The 24,398-nt window shown below is 41.6% G+C and overlaps 1 protein-coding gene across 1 annotated transcript in view; it reads left to right on the forward strand.

Annotated features, from left to right (window-relative positions):
• The first annotated feature begins 2,597 nt into the window (after nt 1-2,597).
• znf236 (zinc finger protein 236) overlaps nt 2,598-24,398 on the forward strand; it is a 36,995-nt gene continuing 15,194 nt past the window's right edge. The window contains exons 1-20 of the mRNA XM_084027854.1: nt 2,598-2,706; nt 4,349-4,488; nt 7,797-7,961; nt 8,080-8,258; nt 8,463-8,593; nt 9,306-9,478; nt 12,311-12,433; nt 13,198-13,371; nt 14,068-14,242; nt 14,443-14,715; nt 15,616-15,819; nt 15,973-16,105; nt 16,465-16,725; nt 16,828-17,057; nt 17,802-17,903; nt 19,447-19,589; nt 21,350-21,453; nt 22,905-23,056; nt 23,432-23,608; nt 23,711-24,014. Coding sequence (XP_083883980.1) covers nt 2,655-2,706; nt 4,349-4,488; nt 7,797-7,961; nt 8,080-8,258; nt 8,463-8,593; nt 9,306-9,478; nt 12,311-12,433; nt 13,198-13,371; nt 14,068-14,242; nt 14,443-14,715; nt 15,616-15,819; nt 15,973-16,105; nt 16,465-16,725; nt 16,828-17,057; nt 17,802-17,903; nt 19,447-19,589; nt 21,350-21,453; nt 22,905-23,056; nt 23,432-23,608; nt 23,711-24,014 — 3,395 coding nt within the window. The 5' untranslated portion in view covers nt 2,598-2,654. The remainder of the gene's footprint in view (nt 2,707-4,348; nt 4,489-7,796; nt 7,962-8,079; nt 8,259-8,462; nt 8,594-9,305; nt 9,479-12,310; nt 12,434-13,197; nt 13,372-14,067; nt 14,243-14,442; nt 14,716-15,615; nt 15,820-15,972; nt 16,106-16,464; nt 16,726-16,827; nt 17,058-17,801; nt 17,904-19,446; nt 19,590-21,349; nt 21,454-22,904; nt 23,057-23,431; nt 23,609-23,710; nt 24,015-24,398) is intronic.

A 24,398-nucleotide genomic window follows, 5' to 3' on the forward strand; every position in this document is an offset into this window, starting at 1 on the left:
GCTCTCTGACAGCGCAGAGGGAGACTCTGCCTCACCTGGGAGAAGAAACACTGGCAGGATTTGAAATGTTACTGAACAAGGTCATTCCGAGGGGTCATTGTAAGACCTGTCACCCGCCATCGAGGAATCTAAAGCCCAGGCCTTGTGCTAGATACGGAGAATATTGTGCCTGAATTCTCCTTTGTTTGAGATGGGAGTCTGACTGAGGCTTTGTCTGCCTCTGCATGAGGTGGTGGCGAATCTGCAGACAACAATGTCCCGGTTTGAAAAACGTACAAGCCAAAATCAGCTGAGACAGCCTCCATGCAACGGTTGTTTCTGTTCCACCTGTGAATTATACTGTAAATAGTCTGGTGTCATTGAATTGCAATAGAAGCTGCTTGATTGCACAGCAGTTGTTTTTCACTAGATACCTCATCTGCAAAGTGCTGCAAACAAGCACCGCATTTTCAAGTCTGACTCATGTCTAGCCTGGTGGAAAAGAGCAGCCAGTATCACTGATGTCTCTCGGTGAGGCTTGCTCCCATGGATGACAGGGCTAGAGGTGTAACCCAACAACAGCAGCTCCTTAACTCCTCAACATGTTTCCCCCCACCGTCTCCTACGGAGGTGGGCTTCCTGACAATCCCACTCCCAGAGCCCATGACAATTTTAATGATTGATCACTCTCCTCTTGACTGCGCTGAGAGGGGAGAGAGAGGAGACCGCAGAGCAAAAAGAAAAGGCGAGGGAGGAAAGAGGGGTGTGGACAATCCCGCAAGGTCAGAGAGATGTCCAGTCTTTTGTCTTCGGTGGTGAGATCAGTGGCCTGTGCAGCCGCGAGGGGGACAGGCAGAGTAACTGGCGGCCTGGCAGGAACAGATGTTCTTACACAATGAACATGCAAAAAAAGTCACAGCGCTGACTTCCCATTTTAGACACAAAGAAAAATACAGCAAAGAGCTGCCACAGCTTTCCACCTGTAGGCCCATATGAGGGTTTATTCTATTTATAGGCATGATGATAAAAGTCGCACAGAATCCTGGTGTATGTGGAATTTTTAAGAACTCTCTTTTCTTTAAAAAAAAAAAAGGTCAAGACTGTGTAGCATTAGTTTTCTGTTGAGACAAAACAACTATTACTATTATGACTTCTTCTTTTTTATATATATTTCATTGCAAATTGGAAAAAGTGTGTGCCTTGAAGCATTACACTACATGCAAATACAGTATTTAGTCCATAAGCTATGTTACATGTTAGGTTTAATAGTCTATATTCCATATATAGAGGGCCTATTTGTGTCTATTCACATCCATTCTCTTGTCTTCCTGTCTCTGGAATATATAAAAGAGAAGTTATCAATAACAACACCGGATAACAAACATCCAAAGAAAAGCGTTTGAAATGAGGCATGGATGTAGTCATAAACATGACACCCTGAGTACATTTGTGTGTGGGTGTGTGAGCTGCCTGCGTGTCTTTCACTGGGGAAGGTGAGATCAGTTTCAAGTGTTATGTCGGCTATTCACCGCATAACAATTTGCTGGGAGCCGTTCAGATCCAGAGGAGATCAGAGTGAAACGCTGTCTTTCATGCAGTGGAGATCAGCAGCACAGTCCTAAACAGGAACACCAGCACCGTCAGCTTGTTGGCATCTCCAGAATTATTGGCCCCATAAATGGTTAAAGCCATTCATAACTCATTGCTTCCCTCTGCTGGTGTTAATGGACAGTAGAGTCGTTTTACAACCGGCCTCATACCTTCTTGAAAAATCAATATCATATCATCTATTGCAATCAGTTGTGATGGCAAAGAAGATCACATTTTATTATATTTTCTGTCTGATACTCTTAATGGATTTAAACTGTGTCATAGGTAAGTGTATAGTCCCCAGTATTTTACGGTATTTTTTTTATTTCCGATGGTATCAGTTATATCTCTACAGGGAGCCTACTTTATGAGTTACTGTAATCAGTACTGAGATCCATATATGGTGTTTTCTCTGCTAGATGCAGCACCACCTGTTGGGAATTACAGTATATTGTAATACTCGGGATAAGTACTTTCTCTCTAGTATAATTAATGTAATTGTGTTAACATAGCTATCAATGACAATGTCTGTTTAATCTGGGCCATTGAATGTGTATGTGGGCTGGGAAGTGGTAGGAAGATAATTAAAAACAATGCTTTGACAATATCTTTATTTCTTTCCACATGAAAATTCCCTGATTGCCCTTTTTTTAAATTGGATTTCTTGTTTATTTGTAAGTATTCTTGGTAGAAGGTCAGGTGGGAAAAAGCTGGGCTCCTATCTGGTTAAACAGATGTTTCATCTTTAATACTGTAAGGTGTATATATCTTTTACAATGAATTGGGATATTTGAGAAAAGTACAGAAAGTATAAAATGATCTAACTAAACTGGCACTGAAGGTATGGGCTATATTCTATACATATTAATTGTTTATAATTATTCATAATTCTAAAGTATCTCACTCCCTTCTCAGTATAACAGTATTTTTTACCTGAAGGTGCATTTTCAACTAACCTAACGGTAGATGTCTCCCTACTCCGTGCAGCTGTGCGTCTTCATGGGTACGATGCTGTCTACAGATGACGGAGTCGCCATTTTGAAAAGCAAATCGTTCACAGCACACCCGCCCTGAGTACTGGAACTATGCCGCGGGGCCGGCCTCGCAAACTGAGAGTTAAAAGCAACGACGGAACAGGTAACAAGTACCAAAATTAAACGAATAAAAAATACAGATTATGGGCTATCCAAATAACCCGGTATTATTAGGACAAACATCTCCGTAGCGTATATATTAACACTTCAATGTAGTGTATATAGTCCCCGGATATAGTATTGCGGGTGGGCTTTGCTTTGTGCGGCGAAGGAGTGATTGAGGCGGAATGATATTAATAACGTTTCGGTGGCTCTTCTTATTGGCTTCCAGTCTAAATTGGCGTTCGCGAGTTGAACAACCGCGGTCTCGTGTAGCGGCAGTTAATGCACAGTTTTTATACTTAATCTGTCTTTATTAGTAATTCGTCGTTAGCTTGTTGTTGCTAACTAGCTCGCGTTGCTACCGCTAGCTTCGTGGCTAACACGCCAAATGTTTTCCATTGTTATTTTGATTCTGTGCGGCACGCTACGAGCGGGGCTGCCCAGCTGCTGCTCGTGGAGCTGTTGTGTTACGTTACCGTTACGGCCATGCACATTCACGTATTGACATGACCCTAAACAGGTGTTGAAACGGGCTGTTGGTATGCACTCGGTGTGCTGGCATTTTGGTGTCATCATCGGAATATAACATTTAGCGTTAGCTTAGTTATGACACTTTCATTGGACAACTTAACTAAATGATAACATTACGTTCACCATATGATTTCGCTGATGGATGCACCTAAGCTAACTACTTGGCAACGAAGACAAAATAGTCTCACGTTAGCATCAACGTACATATGGTAAACATGTCACAGTGGGTTAATTTCCCATGTTATCAGTGTGCGTGTTTGTAACGCCAAGATGGGCGTGACGGAAGCAAACCGTTGTATACCTAACCGATATCACAAACACGACAACAGGTTCACAGACGGACAAGAACGTTTTTAGAAACTCTTATCGTTGAAACAATATAATAATAAAACAGTTTCCCCCATCGTCTTCATACTTCTACAGAGGCACATAAGGTGAATTTAAAAACTTTATTTTACCTGCTAATCTCCCTTCTGTATACACCGAAGTGTGGTCGATAGTATGCTAATTTATTCGTTAAATACAGTGAAACACTGCTGTTAGAGTGGTTGTGGTTGTCTAAAGTTACGTTGTTGTTTTTTTATTAGTCAAGCTAAAAAATACGAAATAATGTAAAAACTATGAGCAGGCTCATTTGAGAACTATGGCTGTCATTATTAGCCTTTATTTGCTAAAGCAACCGCCTGCAACAACAACTAATTGGGTTCTCACCAAAGAAAACCGTTTAACTTAAAGTGATGAAATTTAACAAAATAAAAACCTTTAATGTTTGGGATTATTTCTTCATCTTAAAACCAGCCGATTCCACTTAATTCTTGACCCCACTTTGAGATACTGATTTCATATGGATAACAAGCCACAGTGTGTGTGTATTTATGCTTAAACCACATCAATATATGTCACTACTTTGAAATGCAGAGAGAGAGAGGACTGTCATGCAATGTTGCATATATTAATATTGCCTTGGTTTTTAGATACAAAACCACTGAATGCAGCACCTGTTTAATTAAAGTAGGAAACACACCATGTCATGTACTTCACATATTGTTGTTACAAGAAAGCCTTCTGAACCACATTAAGACACTGAAGTGATCTCCCTTGTGCTCGATCAGATGCAGACCCCAGTGGCAATAAGGCGGAAGGTTTCGGTGATGGAGAGCTCAAGGACAAGAAGTGCACAATATGTGCCCAGATCTTTACCACTGAGAGCCAGCTGCAGAAGCATCTCCGCGAACATGAGGTCAACGATAAAGTAAGTACGGCATGTTTGGTCTTGGCACTCAAAGGCATAACAAAATGGTAAACACAGTTACCAGTATTAACCTTTATTTATCCAGACAAGTACAGAGGGAGTACGCTTGCTCTCTTGTCATCAGTATTCATATTGTTCTTGCGATTCCACACATTCAGAGTTTGGATCTGGACAGTAAAACTAGTATCCACTCCAGTAGAACCACATTATAATTAATAACCTCTCAACAGCCAATTGAGATTAAAATGCTGTCCTGCCCAATGCTCAGCTAGACACCACAGGATATAACAGAGGAGTTGTAACAGTGCAGCTGTGATGGTGGTTTTAGGTGAGAGCATTCAAGCAGTTAACTTCATCTGTGAGGTAGTTGACCTGTTGTGGATTATCTCTGCAAAGCTCAATAAAAAGCTCCACCTGACCTGCCCACCTGAGTTTGGTGCAGGTTATGAGGATAACTATGTCCCAGCTACAGTACAGCATTGGGTCTAGGCCAAAGTAGTGGCTCACCATTAAAGCTAGGGTTCCTAGATCCTTCAGCTCAGATGATTTTTCACAATGTGAAAGTTTCAAATGGCCGTGTACGCCATTGTTTATTTGTCTGCCAATCCCAATATTTGGTGCAAGCTGTTTCCCAAACTTCTGCAATGTGCTGTTCATTCCCATCAACTACATGGCGGGCATCCTCCCAGATTTTCTTCATACAGAACACATCTGTGAATTATTCACTTATCCTTATGCAACAGGACATTAGAGCCATAACATTCTGTATCACCACATGTTTTTTAGTTAACAGGGTAAGATGTAAACGAGCACAGCCTCAGTTGAGTTGATTAAATAAACTGCTGCTGAATAAGTCTTGATGTCGGGCTGCTTAAGACACATCTTGTGCTGTGTCTGCAAAGCAATGGAGCGCAAAGGCACGACATGTTTGGCCCTCTGCTCCTGAATTTTGAACGGTGGAAACTGTCAAATTGCAGTGGCACGGCTTTGACACCCGGATGAATGGCAAATTACTGTGGAAGATGGATACTGGCCGCGTCCGCCACAATACACTGAATAGATTTGTTTGTGAGCCATTCATCCATGGAAGATGCAGCTATTTCTACTAATGCCTTGCTTTTCTAGACTTTTTTTCTGTTGGTGCAACTCAGGTCTAGCCAAAATATAATAACATTTTGTTAATAACGACCAAAGTTGCTTAATCCCTCCCCCCACCCCCTTGCTATGGTCTCTCCCTCTCTGGTTCCCAACAGTCTTAAATAACAGAAAATATCACAGCCCCTTCCTGTAGATGTTGAATCACGGCTGCAATTTCCTCTGCTGCAGTGTTTACTGGCCGGTAATAGTAAATTGGTTTCCGTGGCTATTTGAATCTTCATTACGTCCTCTCACAGTTGGTCTTCCTACATCAGAGAAATCCTCAAATACATAATGCACTCACTCAACACAAACCTTAACCTTGGTATCCAGCTGCTTCCTATTAACAAGAAAGGAAAACCTCCATCATTTTCTCTCCTGTCTTGACCGTCTCTTATGGCATGACAAGATAATAATGGGACCAGAAATGTACTGTTCACACTATACAACTTGATATCTTGTAATCGGGAGTCTTGAAGTCACACTACAAGATTAATCTGGAATCCCTTATGAGGTTTTCTAAAATACATTTTGTCATGGAAAAACAAGCATGAAGTGATTGGTTTAGTCATGCTTGATGATGTTGCCGTTGCAACACATAGCACACACAGCTTGGCTACAGGTGAGGTGACCACTCCACCAGGGTTCCCCTCAACCCTTGCACTCTCATTAGCTCCCCTTCACCTTCAGATAATTATCATGCTAGATATCTAGAATGTGTCTGCAATGCACCGGCAGCTCAGTTTACACACGGCACTCAAGTGCTGATGTGAGAGCACCGAGCTGACACGCATTTGCCTCTGATCTGGGGCCTGTGTTTGGGAATTTCAAAAACTGTCTGAAAATCAATGGCAGAGTCGAGTAGCGTGAACAAGGCCCTCTCTCCAGGCTGAACAGCATCAACCTTGAGGTCTGCCACTCTGAGTAAGACTCACTGGTGTCAGTGTTGCTCCCAGCCTTCACTGCAGTGAGAATGCACTCCTAAATCTAAGTCAGTCAGCTCTTCTAACAGAAGTGGAATTTAATATCGGGGCCATTTCTACATTGTGAGAAAAACATTTTTTATGCTTTCTGGTAATATTCTCTACTTTTGTACCATGGTGGCTTTTCTGTCTTTCTGTCTGCTTCTCTCTCAAGCTGTGACACCTAAAAATAAACACTTACGAAAATTGTTTATGATTAGATGGTAAAGTGAATTATTATGTTTGAACATACCTGTTGCTATGCCGATGGCCGCTGTTGATTCTAGGGGTGCATCCCAAGTCTCTTGAGTTGAATCTCACGTTTCCCCTCACTTGCATCTTGCAAGGAAACCATGTGAGGTGAGGAGACGAGGAAATGTGTCTTTAGAGAAGTTAATTGAGTTTGTACAAACACTAATAACACAGTTTTCACAACCAGAGTAGAAGTGTTTTCTCTTGTAGCCTGTTACCTGTTTAATAAACAGCTGCATGAATACCAGGCTGCTTTCTGAATACAAACGGTGTACTGTAACCATCTCTACTGGCCGAATGCATTGATTATTTATTAATTATTAACATTTGTATTTATTGATACTGTGATTGTTCAATTATTATTTTCTTACCCAGAATATTATTAAAGTGTCTTTTGAACACTCACACACAAATGATGTGGCTCATATGAACCCCGACCCTCAGGAATAATCTTCCTTGTGTGACTGAATGGAAATGACGGTCATTGATGTAAATAGTGTGTCAGACTTGAATAGAAACCATAATCAAAGTTAATGGGGGAATGAACACATAATGAAGAAAATAATATTTTTAATGAATGACAAAAGTTGCCCTTTTGTTGTACACTTGAGTTTAATCTGTTCTCTGTCTTCACTCCGGTATGAAACTCCAGTGATGTTGAGATGTATCGGACCAGGCAGATCAGCTGCTGCGTTGAAACAGTCATCTAATGAGGGGTCGTGTCCGTGAAGGCTGCCCTCCTGTATCCTCGCTCGTGGCTCTTTAGAGAGCCATCTCTTGCTTCTCGCTAATCAGGACAGAAATAAGGGCTTTTAGATGGACTTTAAGGGGGTGGACCAGAACGACTTCTGGTTCAAGAGAGGATCAAGGAGTGAGAAAATATCAAATGGGAGACTTGAGAGACACAGAGAGATATTTCACACTTACGTTCTCTAACTTCCTCTCTCTCCCTTGCAGCCTCACCGGTGTGACCAGTGCCCACAGACATTCAACGTCGACTTCAACCTCACACTCCACAAGTCAACGCACACGGCGTCTGACTTCACCTGCCCCGTTTGCAATAAAAGGTTCTCGCGCATCGCCAGCCTCAAATCTCATATCATGCTGCACGAGAAGGAGGAGGTCAGTCAGCCGGCCAATCAAACACGAACCCGCCGTCGTTCTGTATTGACTATCAGTTAGGAAGAAATGCATCTCTCTGTTTTTGTCTCCTCTACCACCTATGGTACCGACCCTGCAGAATTTGATCTGTGCAGAGTGCGGAGATGAGTTCATTCTTCAGAGCCAGCTGTCTCTCCATTTGGAGGAGCACCGTAAGGAGCTGTCGGGCGTCAAGGTCTACACCTGCAAGACCTGCGACAAGGAGTTCAAGACGTCTGCACACCTCAAGGAGCACATGAAGAGTCACGTCAAGATGAGGTCAGGCAGGACTAAAGATGCTGATTTTATTTTATTTGACCGAGTCAGGCAGAAAATTGCTTGAAATGAAAAGGGAAACATGAATCCAGCAGTTATCAAAAAGGATCTCATTGAAGTACACGAATGTGGTAGTTTAGGTTATCCTCTGTGAACTTAAAGTATGTAAAACCAACTCGACTTTTTTGTGTTTAATTCCTCCTGCAGGTCGCTCAGCTCCAGTTCCAGGAACTACAAGAAAAACATTGACCGCAGCGCGTTCCAAAACAGCTGCCACCACTGTGGGAAGGCATTCAAAAAGCCCAGTCAACTTGTTAGGCACATACGAATACACACAGGTGAGTGAAAAGCACGGAAGAGGGATGAAACGTTTAAGTTACGTAGATCTGATCTGATGATCTGATGACACTGGCCAATGTTGTAATTAGTGCCTCGGTGGCCTCCTTTTAGGTGTAGGTCTGGGGTGCCTGTGGTATTTTCTTGATTAGAGTTTTGAATTTTAATTCTAGGCAGTATATGTGTGTACACACACACACACACACACATACATACATACATATATATGTATGTTTGTGTGTGTATTCCCACGTGGATGTGTGTGTGTGTTTGTTTGGTTGCCTGGCTGGTTGGATGACTAATGGTGGATGGAGTTGATGTCTTGTCTCTGTGCTTGGAATCTTAAACAGCCTCTCGCCGATGAGTTTAAGAGTCGCTCTAGAAGACAACACAGTACACACAGAAATGCAAACACACGAGAGATTGGATATTAGTCATCTATACTTAGGCATGTACCAGAGATGGCCTCATGTTTGTGCTATGGTTACAAAATTGCGTGGCTTTACAGGTATTTTCATATGAAATTGATATCGCAGGATGAATTACAACAACAGACGTAGTGGATTTATTGAGTATTATAAATGCAGAAGATGGAAACGTGAGCTTGGTTTTAGAAAGATGACAGTAGTAGTATTAACACTTAGCATTCACTATTTACCTTTATTTGTTATGTAATCAGAGTGTGTTTGACCTGACGTCGCCCCTTCCTTTCAGGTGAGAGGCCCTATAAGTGCACACATTGTGGAAAAGCGTTCAACCAGAAGGTGGTGCTGCAGACTCACATGGTGAGGCACACTGGAGAGAAACCTCACCTCTGCATGTTCTGCCCTGCTTCCTTCTCCCAGAAAGGGAACCTGCACTCCCATGTTCAGAGAGTTCATTCTGAGGTAAGCACACAGTCCTACAGGTGTGAATGATAATAGGTCTTTGAGAGTACTATCTATGGAACAAGTTATAAAGCCTTGTGGCTCCATTGGGAGCTGTTACATGTACAAGTATTGGTACTTGATAACTTTTAAGTTATTGACTCCAATAACCTGGTACCAGGTAGTATTGAAATGTCTCCAGTCAAACAATATCTGCATATATATATTATATGCCTGCAGCATCTGATAATAATCAATGTGGCTGTGGCAGCATTTAACACAACTGAATGCTTCCATTCAAATGAAGGAGAAAAAAAAAAGGTATCACTTTAAGGCTACTGGTGTTGGTACTAGTATGATGATTTTTAAATGCTACCCAGCTCTACTCTTAAGTCTACAAGTTTGGAAAAGAAAAACAATTCTTTGGTGTGGAGTTGGAAAGAAATGAGCTCACCAGTCCTTTGCTGCTCATCTCAGCTGGAGATTAAAAGTATGATTCAGCTGGTAGCAGCGAATGTAGCCTCTCTCTACAGTATTTTTCCATTGTGTACAGAATTGCTGAGCCCAAGGAGTAAATAAAAAGCCTTCAGTATAAGTGGCTAGTGCTTTTACATTGAAATGATTGCTGATAGTCCAATATTGTTGTTGTTGTTTGGTTGCAGTAGCAGGAAAACTAAAAGAGAGCCAAGAGTGGTAACTGGTTTCAATTTCTTATAGGCAATGCACATGTCCAGAAGAAATACCACATAGTTTTTAGGTCACTCAGGGTTTTTTCTTTGATTGGTTGCTATCCAAGACAATTGGCATGCAATTGGCCTACATTCAATGCAGGAAACCTTGCTATATTGGTGGGAATGAATGCAGCTTTTTGTTCAGCATTTGTCCCCCTCCCTCCCCCCACCTTTTGTGAGGACTTCACAGCAGCCAAGATTTATCCATCCTAATTTATCCTGAACTCTCTTACGGTGCTCAGTCTCTAAGGTTACATCCTCTTTGTACCTGACTGTGGTTGAGAGGTTGAAAGTATTCCTCCCTAGGTTCCCGAATGTCAATTTTGACTCCTGTGTTGCATGTCCTTTTCTAGGGTTTGTTAACAAAGACCTTTAATAATACTGCATCAGTCATCACCGGGAGCTTTACCATAGGTCATGTTGTTAATGCTCAGATCTCAGCTTGTGAAATTGGTCTTTCAAGGTTTTTCCTATCTGACTGAATAACATTTCCAGATCATCAGCTGAAGGTTTAACCTTGTATAATATTCCTTCTTATATTAATATCTTGAGGCGACCTTAATATTCCAACAGAAGAAGAACTCTGACAATGAGAAGTCAACTTTTAAGCTTATGGGTCAACAGTTATCCAGAGTAAAGAATTATTATATTATGTCATTTCAAGCATAACCTTTAATCGTCAGTGTCATGGGTTATATCTGAATTTGCAATTACTTTGTAATTATCTGGACTAAAAAGACACGGGAAATTGGTGCCACCATACAAACGCCTCTCTTTTGTTTTTACAGTGAGGGTGTTTTAAATGTCTTTTAGACTTAATTGAGTCTAAATAAAATAAGCCTCCCATTCGATTCGCTGTGATGAACAGTCAGGTTGAATTAAAGCTGTCCATATTTATTGCTGGTTTTGCTCCTTCCATTGTGGAAAATTAGTGTTTGAACGTCTAATTGAAATGTTACATGATCAGTTTCTCTTCAGGGTGCTATTGGTCTTTCCTACACTTTGTCTTTTTAACAAAAGGGGATAGAACTGATTTTTTCTTTCATGCTTGCCAACATGGTTGTTTACTCCATGCTTAAAGCCCATGATGGGGGCCAGTTGATTGAATTACTTCTGGAAAGCCAAACAGCAGGACCATGTAAATAATGCATCTCATTTTCACAAGTGTCCTTCAGCGCTCCGGCTCCAGATAGAGTAAGTCCTTATGATTGACTGACGTTATGAATAAATTATGGTCAGCCGTTCACAATAGATTTCATGAGCAGATGCATACTCAGGAGCCAGGGAACTACAATCATCACAGTGTGAATCCAAAAGTGTTTTGATCACGTAAGGTGGTGTCGGATGTTTAGACAGTCACGCTGTCGTCACAAATATGGCATCAAACGTCTGCGGAATACAAATCTGCTGCCACCTCAACTGATTCCATCAGCTTTTTGTTATTCCATTTTAGTGGACACTTCAACTGCTTCAAAGTAAGGAAGCACACTTTTCTAGTTATTTCTCATGGGGGGTAACCATAGAATAATGCATTGGAAACTACCAAAGCTGTTAATTTCTCTATAAAACTATAACTTTATCCATCATCCCACATTAGTAGAAGAACAAATCCTGAAAAAAATATATTTTTCCCGTAACTTTTTGTGCAGTTTTTTTAAAATGGATGGTTGTATAAAAATATTTAGCTGCAAAACGTTTTTTTTTTGTTAATGTTTATGTCTTTCATTATTAAAGTAAGGAGAGCGATCACCAAAAAAAGTTATTATATGTACGAAAGACATAAACATATTTGCTTTTTTTTGTCTAAATCACTGTGTAAAGTGGAGCTCCAGAATCAGGCGTTAATTGGTAGTACTCTTGTAGCAGTCTAAATAATACAAAAACAAATGTATTCGGCAGGCAAAGCAGGAATATCAGCTGAGTTCCACCAACTGAAATCTACAACCCCATCACGATACATTAACAGTTAAACATCATGACCTCAATCTGCATGGGACTGTGGTATTTCACCCTGAAATACAAGACTTCCAGCGCCTATAATGAGACACTAGAGGGGAGCTTTAACAGCTAAACGCATACATAGCAGCCGGGGATAATGTGTGTGTTTTATGTTCTCTTCCAGACTAAAGGCGTACCACTGTTCCCATGCATGGACTGCAGCTGTGTATTCAAGAAGTTGGGCAGTCTGAATGCCCACATCAGCAAGATGCACATTTCTGTTATTGAGGTGCCCTCCGGCACTCCGGTAAGGGAACAGTATGCAAAACAGATGGGCAAAAAGGTTGTTATACTTAATCGGCCCAGCATCCACTGAGTATATTCAAGGATGTTAATTATTTTCACCCCGGTGGATGAGGTTAATGCTATTTAACACACATAACACAGTTATACACCACAGCAGATAAACAGAGGGCATCTAGTTTCAATATGTAATTACATTTAATTAGATTTGTAAGAAATTAGCATATTTTCTGACAAATTAGTTGCTTTATTTACTGCAAAAAGGTCAGAATCTTTGGGAGCCTTTGCATTACTGTATTGCCTTTTTAAACCATGGCTTCTTTCCCCAAAGATGTTTAGATAATGATTATAATTATTCTCCATTGGCATTTCGGTACTTCCATCATTTCCCTTTGCCCAAAACTCTAAAAGCTTCAGCTTCATTTGCACAAAAAGCTCAGCACTCTCCTTCAGTTTTATGCTGTTAAACAATTTCTATTTTTCCAAATTATTATATGTGTTTAGTGATTTTAAAATGCAGTGGTGGAATCAGGCTGATTGAAGGTGTGGGGGGGGGGGGGGCACTGGTGTGGACCACCAGGAGGCTTTTGCCAAAATGAGGGCACCCCCTTCAATAATTAGTTAATTTAATGCTCCAGAGAGTCCCTCCTTAAGATAAGGCCACTTATAAATTATAGCCAGTCCTTGTGAATGGCCCTTTTTTTATATCAGTGCTCATCTTCTTTCTTCCCTTCTTCTTCCTCCCTTGTCCCTTTTTTTCTCCCTTAGGAGACAGAGTCGACAGATCAGGCTCCTGGAGGATCAGAGGCCGGCGAGGGGGTGACAGATGTCATCCAGCAACTTCTAGGGCTGTCGGAGCCGGTCAGCGGGGAGACGGTCCAGCCCCAACCTCCGGAGGCAGCAATTACCATGGAAACTGCCATCAACCAGGACATCCTGCAGGTGAGCAATGGAAATCCATCTACACTAAATAAATAAGATACCAACCAGAACAAAACTCAGAATGAGCTTCATAGACTGCGAACCACATTCATCAGCCCTAATTTACAGTATATGATTAAAATGAATGAATCTGAAAGCAACACTGGAATGAGAAAAGCAATAATCCATCAGGATGGACAAAAACACCATATTCTGAAAATGCTTTCTGTGTGTGTGTGTGTGTGTGTTGTGTGTGTGTGTGTGTGTGTGTGTGTGTGTGTGTGTGTGTGTGTGTGTGTGTGTGTGTGTGTCAGACCTCAAAGTTATCAAAGATAGCAGAACATATTTTAATGGAGATCAGAGGGCCCGCAGTGGGAATATACTTAGACAGAAGAAGGAAACTAAATTATACTTTCTGTCAATTTGCTTTCCTTTGATGACTTTGGCGCTTGTGGAAACACGACCCATTCAGGGGAAAGGATGATTATATTTGAACACTGAGTTGAGTAGAGCCTCTGCTTTTCAGTTCAACAGGATGTGATTATCACTGAGCTTTGGTTCTGAACATTTCTTTTCAATATCTACCACATTATTTAAAGCCATATCTGAAATGATTGAATCTATAACAATAACGCGGCAAAAATAGACTTGGAAAAAACATGGAAGCATTTTTAAGCCGTGTTTTTATTTAAACAGATTTCTGTTCTGTTCTTGTAGCAAGCTCTGGAGAACAGCGGTCTGAGTGTGGTCCAGCCGCAGAATGACATCACATCCCGAGAGTCACAGAACCACAGCACCGAAAGCACTGGAGAGAGCAAGAAAATCCAAGGTCCCGACAAACCGGTCAGGGAGAAGAAAAGGAGCATTTTCAAGAAACCTATACAAATGCCAGGTAGGATGAAACATTCACACAAGCATTGTGTCATAATCACAATAAATATCAAATGAGACTTTGACTCCTCATGAATTCATGTTGATGTTTAATGAAATCTTTCATTTCATTTAAAATATTACAAAGCTTTCAGTTGCGGCACCAAGCTGTCGACTGACAGAAACGCCGGACAGCTGCTTCACTCTGCCTTCTTTTCCCAGGCTCCATCAGGGAGGAGAATGGCGTTCGCTGGCACGGCTGCCCATACTGCTCCAAGGAGTTCAAGAAACCCAGCGACCTTGTTCGCCACATCCGCATCCACACTCACGAGAAGCCTTTCAAGTGCAAACAGTGCTTCAGAGCTTTTGCTGTCAAAAGTACCCTCACAGCACATATGAAAACGCACACGGGTATCAAGGCCTTTGAGTGTCAGTGCTGCCTCAAGTGCTTCTCCACTTCTGGCAGCATGAAGGTACACATGCGTCTGCATACAGGTGAGAAGCAGGTCCACTTCATGAAACGGTTACATTTAAAGCCAAACTAAATTTCCGACATTTCGAATGCACTTTTTTCACTTTATTGGCTCTTTCCTTATGTCACATCTGCCAACCTAATCAGTATGCGCATAAGTAAAAGGAGACATTCAAGAGCTTTCAACAAAAATGTTTTCAGTTTACTGGAAGCCAATGTTATTTAATATTAAACTTATGATACATTTTGCAGAAAATGACAAAAGCTGGACCTGTGTGCCGCTACAGCTAGAGCCTTCATTTGCACTTGTGTTTGCAATCATTTTGTATTTGCTTCTTCTTAGAGAGATAACTTGAATCCCCAGAATCACCCCATGGACATGATATGTCACCATTAGTGTGAATGAACAGAACTGTAACAGTTTAATTGCTATGTGCATCTGTGCATTAGTTTTCTCTCTCTAATTGCTATGTGATAGCACTGTCTATGTTAGGTGTTTACCTGAGCTTTGGTTATGTGTTAGTTCTAAGCTAAGGCTTATCCTAGATGTTCTCAGCTGTATTTGTCACAAAGGCTTTGTGCTGATACAGTTTAATTTATTTGTTGCATTTTATTCTTTGTGTTGTAATTTGTTTTTTTTTAGAAATATTTATTGTCTCCTGCTAACTGAAAGGCTTTGTAACCTTTTGTAGACAAAAAATGAATAAAATTATATAAGCTTGCTTACATTTTTTGGTTTATGTGTGAGTTTCATATTTATTTAGATTGGCTTAGGGCTAGTGAATTCTGATGCATTTGGTCTAATTTGTAGGTTATTCTTTGGAATCTTTCGATGTTTGCATCAAAGGACTTATGTCAGCATCAGTCTAATTCTCTAAATACTAATTCTCCAAAAGTACTGTTTTTTCCCCCACTGTCCTTAGGTGTGCGTCCTTTCCCCTGCCCTCACTGTGACAAGATCTTTCGTACATCAGGCCACAGGAAAACACACATTGCATCTCACTTCAAAAGCCTTCAGCAGAAGAAGCACAAGTTTCCCCGCAAAAGCAACAAAGCCAAAGTGTCCAAGAGTAACCTACCTCTGCCCGATATCCCCCTGCAGGAACCCATCCTCATCACTGACTTTGGTAAGAGCACATGTTGACTGGCACGTGTACAGTTTAGTGGAATGTGCTGCTTTCTTTCCCTTATGTTTCTTCATATGTGCTGCATGGCTCTGCTTTAAATGTGACGTCTTTTCACATGGATCACATGTTGCTTGTTCATGTGTTGCTTAACAGGCCTCATCCCATCCCAAAACCCCCGCTTGGCTTTCCAACAATACCTTGAGGTGGTGGGCAGTGACCGCCCATACAAGTGCCAGTTCTGTAGTAAGGCCTACAAGAAATCAAGCCATCTGAAGCAGCATGTCAGGTAAAGGTTCTGCGTGTTCAGTTGGTATTGAATGTTGTATTAGTGGAATGTTGTAACTTAAACACAAGAACAAAAGTGGCCCAAGGAAGAAGCCTTGGGGAACATCACAGAGCAGTGGGGCCACCAAAGAGTGGCATCACCAAATTGTTTTATTTGTTTGTTTTGAATGACGTAACCCAGTCATATGCCTGATGCCAACCCATGTTTTTGTGGTTATTTCTGATCCCCATATTGATTTTTATAACATTTTTCTACCCCTCCCAGGGAAAATATTCTACTTGCATGAACTAGAAAATAATCAGCAGCAGCTGTAGCATTGTTATTGCATGATTTTTTTCCTTTACCTTTTATCACCCCAGGTCTCATACAGGAGAAAGGCCCTACAAGTGTGTGCAGTGCAGTCGGGGTTTCGCCTCCTCAGGAGTCCTCAAGGCTCACATCAGGACTCACTCGGGCCTAAAAGCATACAAGTGCCTGATGTGCGACACCACCTTCACTACCAGCGGCAGCCTGCGGCGCCACATGACCACCCACAGTGACCTCAGGCCCTATATGTGCCCCTATTGTCAGAAGACCTTCAAGTCATCACCCAACTGCAGGAAGCATATGAAGACACACAGGTTTGTCTGCATGTTCTGCAAGGAAGACGTAAGCTAACTAGAAAGTCTAAGTAATGTCGTAACACTAAAATATAAGGTTCTTCCTTTCTTGTTTTGCTGAAGGTATGAACTGGCCCAACAGCTGCAGCCCCAGTCAACAGATGACCCCTTAGGGGGTGGCACGGTAGACCATGATATACAGGTGGAAATAGAGGAAGATTCCCTCCAGCAACCAACTGCTACCTCGGCAGAGCAGCAAAGTATGCTGGGACTGGGACAGGCGGATGTTGTGAATGGAAATCAGCAAGTGACATTGGAGGCATCCCTGACTGACCAACCGCTACAAGGAGAAGGTAAGCAGGAGCACCGTTGCTAGTGGCACATCCATAGTAAACAGCAAGATGTGAAGTCATTGTTAACATTTACTGGAAAATGACTGGAAAGATTTTTCAGCTCGACTACAAAGAGGTGCACAATGACGACAGAGAGATATGTAACGTAACATTTTGCCCTGCAATGTATCCTTTTTTACATTAAAGAATGTTCAACATACATTCCCTACATCCAGTGGGGCTTCAACAATTCGAGGAGGGTAATAGCATGGCATGGCTAACCCTGTAATCCATCTACAAAGACCAGGACCTGGTCTCTGAAATAGGGGTCATAACTGTCCCTCAGAACCAAATTAATCAACCTAACTGCTCTCTGAAAACTTCACGTTTTCTATAGCAAACTTTTGAATTGACTTTCCTAAAACGACCACAGTTTTTAAATGCATGACCTGTGATCAGGTTCACCACTCTTGACCTCAGCTATCCATATTTGATGACATTTTAATAATCTATAGACTGCAATCTACCCTCCATACAAAGGGTTAAAGAAGGAGTCAAGGCCATAGAATGTAATATTTTCATAAATTGTTAATGTCCAAATGCAAGACACTCTCTATAGATAAATGACCCGTGGAAGTGCTAATTATTAATTCCATTATACTTTTTAAAACGTTTTTGTAACTTCAACTAGATGCTGTCTTTGTCTTTGTGAGTATCAAACTAACCTGTTGTATTGCCGTACATCTCTTTTCTCTGTGGTGACAGATTCGTATGTGACTACCCAACATGTTTTGCCTCAGAATATCAGTCAGTTTGAGACGCCAACACTTCCTCAGCCTGCCTTCGACCAGCAAGCTCTAACACAAGGTACATCACACACACACACACACACACACACACACACACACACACACACACACACACACACACACACACACACACACACACACCTCATGTCTCACCGATTTTACCCAAGCAGCTATTTCTGCACGTAATCAGTTTTCAGACTATTCTGCCCGTAATGCATAAAAATACTCTATTAAGTGTGTGTTTAGAAGAAGGAGTGCATCTTTGCGACACCTATAATGCGTAAGTCACTTATCGTTCCAGTAATTCCTCTGCAGTGCTTTCTGCGATAAGAGTTAATTGGTTGTACAGTTTGGAAATGTCGGCCTCAAGAAACCACCTTCGTAATGAAATCTTTCACTTTAGAGTATCATTAAAAAGAAATCAAACATTAATGGTAGAATAAACTTTCCGCCAGCTTCACTTAAAGGAGACAGCAGCTGTTGTGGGGAAACGCCAGACTCACTAAGATTCAAACTGTTAATTTGATCACAGAGGTATAATGCACTTTCCAGATGGTACATCTGGACTATGGTACTATCTCCATGCTTTCTTCCCTCTGCATTGTATAACTCTTAATCCAGTGTAGTGCACACAAACATATGGTTGCTACTATAATCAGTGGCGGTTCTAGACAAATTTTACTGGGGGGGCCAAGGTGGGGCCAATGTTTGATCAGAGGGGCACATTAAAAAATGGAAACAAATGATATTTAAACATTAAATACTTTAATTTTGCTTTACATTAAAATCATACAAAAGTTTAGTTTGTACATAAAGTGCGATGAGTTTGCTTAGATATTTAAACATAGCGAGATCAGACATTTACAAACTTGATTTTCTTATCGTAGTGAGGAACAACAGTAACACGGTTACGTGCAATAAATCACTTTACGAGATGAAATCGTTTTGCTTACCTTCGCCTCTTGCAACAAGACATTAGCTCCTCTCTTCAAAACTTGTGGCTGCCGTTCTCACTCTCATCTCGCATCCGGCAAGGCAGTGTTTGGGTGCGTCGCTCTAATTATTCCGTGTAGAGCGCTGAGTCACATTAGTTCCGCTTTTGGCGCTAGCGCATAAAATCGTAATAACTTGATCAATTTATTCCATTTTCATTTTATCATTCAGTCAGCTTATTCAGTCAGCTCTGGGGGGGCCACAGGGGGGGCCTGGGACATTTTTACAGGGGCACTGGCCCCTGTAGGCCCCCGTGTAGAACCGCCACTGACTATAATCCAACCAACCAACTCACTAAGCCCTTCTCCATTCTCTCAGGAGGCACTACAATTTTTTTTATCTGTCCAGAACAGACCTGGAAATTCATCATTGTCATATGGCCTCGAGTGCCATCAAATATTCAAGGACATAAAGGACATGTGGGCCCGGGCAAGAGGACACTTGAGCAGCTCATCATATTTCCCTAATCTCCATGTATAAAGAAGCACTATGAAGTTGTTCTTGATATAAAGCGTGACCTTGAACTCTGGGGCTCACAGTGGAAAACCCTGTATTGTTTTGGAACATTTAAATCAAGAGACTAATTATTCTCTGTTGCTACCCTTCAGGTTTCACCATCACTGAATCGAGCTACAATCAGTCCCAGTTCTCCACCGTCCAGCAGCTGCAGGATTCCAGCACCCTGGAGTCTCAGGCCCTGTCTTCCAGCTATCACCCCCCTAATATGCTCCACGATCCCAGTGCTGAGGTGGTGAGTATACATATAAATAAAGTCCTACCGAGTATTTCCCAAAATGTTGAACTAAACCGTTATAGACATACAGGTACTACTCGGAAAATTAGAATATCCTGAAAAAGTGCATGTATTTCTGTAACTCAACTTTAAAGGTGAAATTTACACATTATATAGACAAATACAATGTGAATCAATATATTTCAAGCTTTTATTTGTTTTGATTTTGCTGATTTGGACTTGCAGCTTCAGAAAACCTCAAATTCAAAAACTCAGAAAATTAGAATACTGCTTGAAATCAATTAAAAAAAAGGATTTTAAATACAAAAATGTCAGGCCTCTGAATGTAAATTCTTGCATCTGTACTTAGTACTTGGTTGGGGCCCCTTTTGCACGAATGACTGCCTTAATCCGGCGCGGCATGGATGCTACCATCTTGTGGCATATCTCAGGTGTTATGGAAGACCAACATGCTTCAATCGCGGCCTTGAGCTCTTCTTTATTGTTTGGTCTCTTCCCGTTCAGCTTTCTCTTGACAATGCCCCACAGATTTTCTATGGGGTTCAGGTCAGGTGAGTTTGCGGGCCAGTCAAGCACTGTAATCCCATGGTTGTTGAACCAGGATTTTGTAGTTTTGGCAGTGTGGGCAGGTGCCAAGTCCTGCTGGAAGATGAAGTCCTCATCCCCATAAAGCTGGTCCACTGAAGCAAGCATGAAGTGCTCTAAAATTTCCTGGTAGACAGCTGCGTTTATGCTGGACTTGATAAAGCACAGAGGACCAACACCAGCAGCTGACATGGATCCCCAAGTCATCACAGACTGGGGAAACTTAACACTGGACTTCCTGCATCTTCCATTTTGCGCCTCTCCGGTCTTCCTCCAGACTCTGGGACCTTTGTTGCCAAATGAGATGCAAAACTTGCTCTCATCAGAAAAGAGGACTTTGGACCACTGGCCAACAGTCCAGTCTTTCTTCTCTCTAGCCCAGGTAAGGCGCCTCTGGCGTTGCTTGCTCGTGAGGAGCGGCTTGACAACAGGAATTCGACATTTGAAGCCCATGTCCAGCATCCGCCTGCGTGTCGTTTCCCTTGAAGCAGCAACTCCAGCCTGAGTCCACTCCTTATGAAGTTCCCCCACACTTTTGAATGGCCCTTTCCTGACCATCTTCTCCAGGCTGCGGTCATCCCTCCGGCTTGTACACCGTTTTCTTCCACACTTCTGCCTTCCACTTAACTGTCCATTAATGTGCTTTGAGACTGCACTCTGAGAACACCCAGCTTCTTTTGCTATCACTTTTTGTGTCTTACCCACCTTGTGCAGGGAGTCAATGATGGTTTTCTGCACAACTGTGAGATCAGCAGTCTTCCCCATGATTGTGAATTCTTCTAAACCAAACAAGCAACCAAACAGACTTTTTAAAGGCTCAGGACCCTTTTGCAGGTGTTTTGGATTACTTACCTGATTAGTGTGTGACACTTTGAGCCTACATTACTGAAGCTTTTCACAGTATTCTAATTTAATGAGTTTTTGGTTTTGAGGTTTTAATAAGCTGTAAATCATAATCAGCAAAATTACACCAAAGAAATGCTTGAGATATCTCACTTTCCATGTAATGAGTCTATAGAATGTATTGGTTTCATCTTTTATGTTGAATTTCCTGAATAAAACAACTTTTACACGATATTCTAATTTTCTGAGTAGTACCTGTATAACAAAGACACTTGATAGTAACAATGTACTTGTCAATGTATTTAGCTGATTTGTCTTTTATACTCCAGACGAATGGGCTTCTTCAGCAGAGCAGCCAGGATGAGCTTCACCTGACCACTGAAACCCAGGACTACCAGGATGACAGCGAGGACAACAGCAAGAGAGCATACAGGTTTACTTCCCAGTTATTTCTTCTGTGTGTGTGTATGTGTGTGTGTGTGTCCTTGCCTCTAAATGTGTATGTAAGGTGTTCAGAAAGTCCTCCCACCTCTTCAGCGTTTAAATTCCAACCCTTTGTAAAAAGCACCAGTACTTGTAATTAGAGCTTCAACTCTTTTGGTCCTTCCTCTGCCATCTTTTCACATATGCATTCCTCAAAGGCAATTTCTTACAGATCCTTCAAACTCTGTCAAAATAGATAGAGGACATTAGTGAACATGATCCTTACGTCATATTTCATCATTTGGGTGTGCCATTTATGGACACCCACTGATATTCCTGTGATACTTGGCCATGTCTGATACTGTCCCTTCACCTCTCACCGATCACCAGACCTCCCCCTGGTTTGAAGCTGCTGTCATCGCCACATGTTACAGCAGACATGCTGTTAGCCATGCCATGGAAAACACCTGGTTGGCATTCAGCACAGAGGGTTCAGTTTTGTCAAATCAATCCAGAACATCTCCTTCAACAGGCTCTCAGAATATTTTGAGAGCAGTTTAGAAAACTCCGGGTTACTCAGGAGTGGCCTCCATTCTACGAGGTTTTGACCCGACGCAGCACTCTGGATTGATGAGCTGTGGTGCTGCAGATGAGGGTTTTCTGTCCCAGGTTTTCACTTTGTCACCCACCAAACAACCCCTTTGTCAGATGATTGACGTTTGCTGAGAGAGTTACACTGTTATATTGGTCAAGATCTAAACCTGAACTAAATTCTGAACCTCCGATGAGCAGTACTTCAGAAACTTTTTGATGCTGATGTTTTTTCTTGTTGTTTTGTCTACCCAGCTATTAGTGTTTGCATTGGGTTAGTGAGCTCTAAGATATCTAATCAAATTTTTTCCAGGGCTTAAAGCAGATTAATGATAGGCACAACCATTAAAACTGAGCCCGAGGGAAGAACTGTTTACAGCATTAAACTTTTCCTGGCCTTTCTTTCAGTTCAAACATTTTCTCAGATAAGGCAATAGCATTTATAGACATGCCCCAGAGATACATGCAGGTTATTAGAGATTTTTTAAAATGCATTTTTCATTCATTCATGGGATTTGACTAGAATGAAATAAATGTCCTCTGGTCCTCCCCCCTGACATCAGCTTAATATCAGCGCAGTAGCAGTGAGGGTGGATGGTTTTGTTGTGTTTTCTCTCTGTGGAAACTTTTCTGTGAAAGTTTAGAGTAAGAAAACTCAAACTCATAGCTACCCAACAGTTAACCAACTTCCTTTTGACAAGGATATATAACTTGAGGTGTATTTAAAATGTTTTCAGAACATTTCACAGTATGATTAACATGCCCATGCAGCAAATAAACATCAAACTAAGCCTTTATTTCACCTGCGAGCTGATTTGGGGACAGTGAACACAACAACTTTGTTGTTATGAGGCTTTTTCCACTTTTCAGGTGCAGTTGGTGTAATAAGGGCTTCAAAAAGTCGAGTCATCTGAAGCAGCATGTGCGTTCCCACACCGGGGAGAAACCATACAGATGTCATCTCTGTGGACGAGCATTTGTATCGGCTGGAGTGTTGAAGTCCCACCTCAACACGCATACAGGTGAGCTGGGAAATCTACAAATGCCTTCATTTAATTAGTTAAGTTAATTTGATTTTACAAACTGAAATGGTTCAGTATTAAATATATCACATCCAATTGTATTTCATTTGGAATATCTAAATGACATCCAAGTGGTAAAACTTAATTACCTTATCAGGCAAAGCCTGGTCATTCGTTTCATTCACAAGTTTAAAAGTAAATACAAACTAAAGGTCGCTACAGACGATGCTTCTTTGACACTAATGACTTTAAGCTATTTACATGAGGTTCAGGAATGTTTTATAATTTGGGTTTTCTAGTTGTTCTTAAACTAAACTTCCTAAAGGTTTTAAATAGAACTTCCTGAAACCCTTCTCTCTCATCTCTTGCTGACAGGAGTGAAGCCCTTTAAGTGTAATGTTTGTGACGCCTCATTCACCACCAACGGCAGCCTGAACCGCCACATGATCATCCACATCAAGTCTTTCAAGTGTTCCGTGTGTGACGAGAACTTCAGGACCAGCCTGCTGTGTAAAAAACATATGAAGAAGGAGCATGCTGTGGAGGAACAAAGTAAGGAAGCCCAGACAATATACGGACCCTTCATTGCGTGACACTTTTTTTGCACATAGGGTCGTCCAATTTCATAGAGATAATAGACCCCTTTTCTCACAGTTATAGGTCTGGATAGTCAAGACGTCGAGGAAGAGGAGGAAGAATTGGACGAGGATGGGGAACAAAAGTTAAAGAGGAGGGGTTTGGAAATCATCACTTTTACTGAAGAGCAGGCGGCCGAGCTGGCGAAGGATCCCGGCGAGGAGGCCTCTGTGTCGGAGAGGATCCTCGCCCAGTCGGCGGCTGAGAGGGATCGAATCAGCGAGATCAAAGACAAGGCTGTGGAACTGGAGACGGAGCCCAAGTTTGCCAACTGCTGCGGTTTCTGCCCCAAGAGCTTCAAGAAGCCCAGCGACCTTGTCAGGTAAAGATCACCTGTATGTAGATATATATTACAAAAATCACCTGCTGGTTTCTCAAGATGACCAGCCCAAGTTTTAAGTAGTTTACAACTATCTTACAACAAGCTCAACTAGCTTGCTGTTTGTTGGAGCCCAAGCTTGAGGTTTCTGTGAAGAAAAGTAACAAGTTCTGATTGTAAAGGATCAATACAATGATGCAGATAATTATTATTATTTATCTTCAGCCCTGGGTATGCTTCATACTGTACATGTTGTTTCCCCACACCAACATTCACTATCACTTTTACAATACTGTAACCATATAAATAACATACACACCTATTAAATCAAGGGTATGTAGGTCGTCCAAACTCCCCATGCAATTCACAGAGGAAATGATGTGTCAG

Source organism: Eutrigla gurnardus (assembly GCF_963514095.1).
Source record: "Eutrigla gurnardus genome assembly, chromosome: 14".
NCBI classification, from domain to species: domain Eukaryota; kingdom Metazoa; phylum Chordata; class Actinopteri; order Perciformes; family Triglidae; genus Eutrigla; species Eutrigla gurnardus.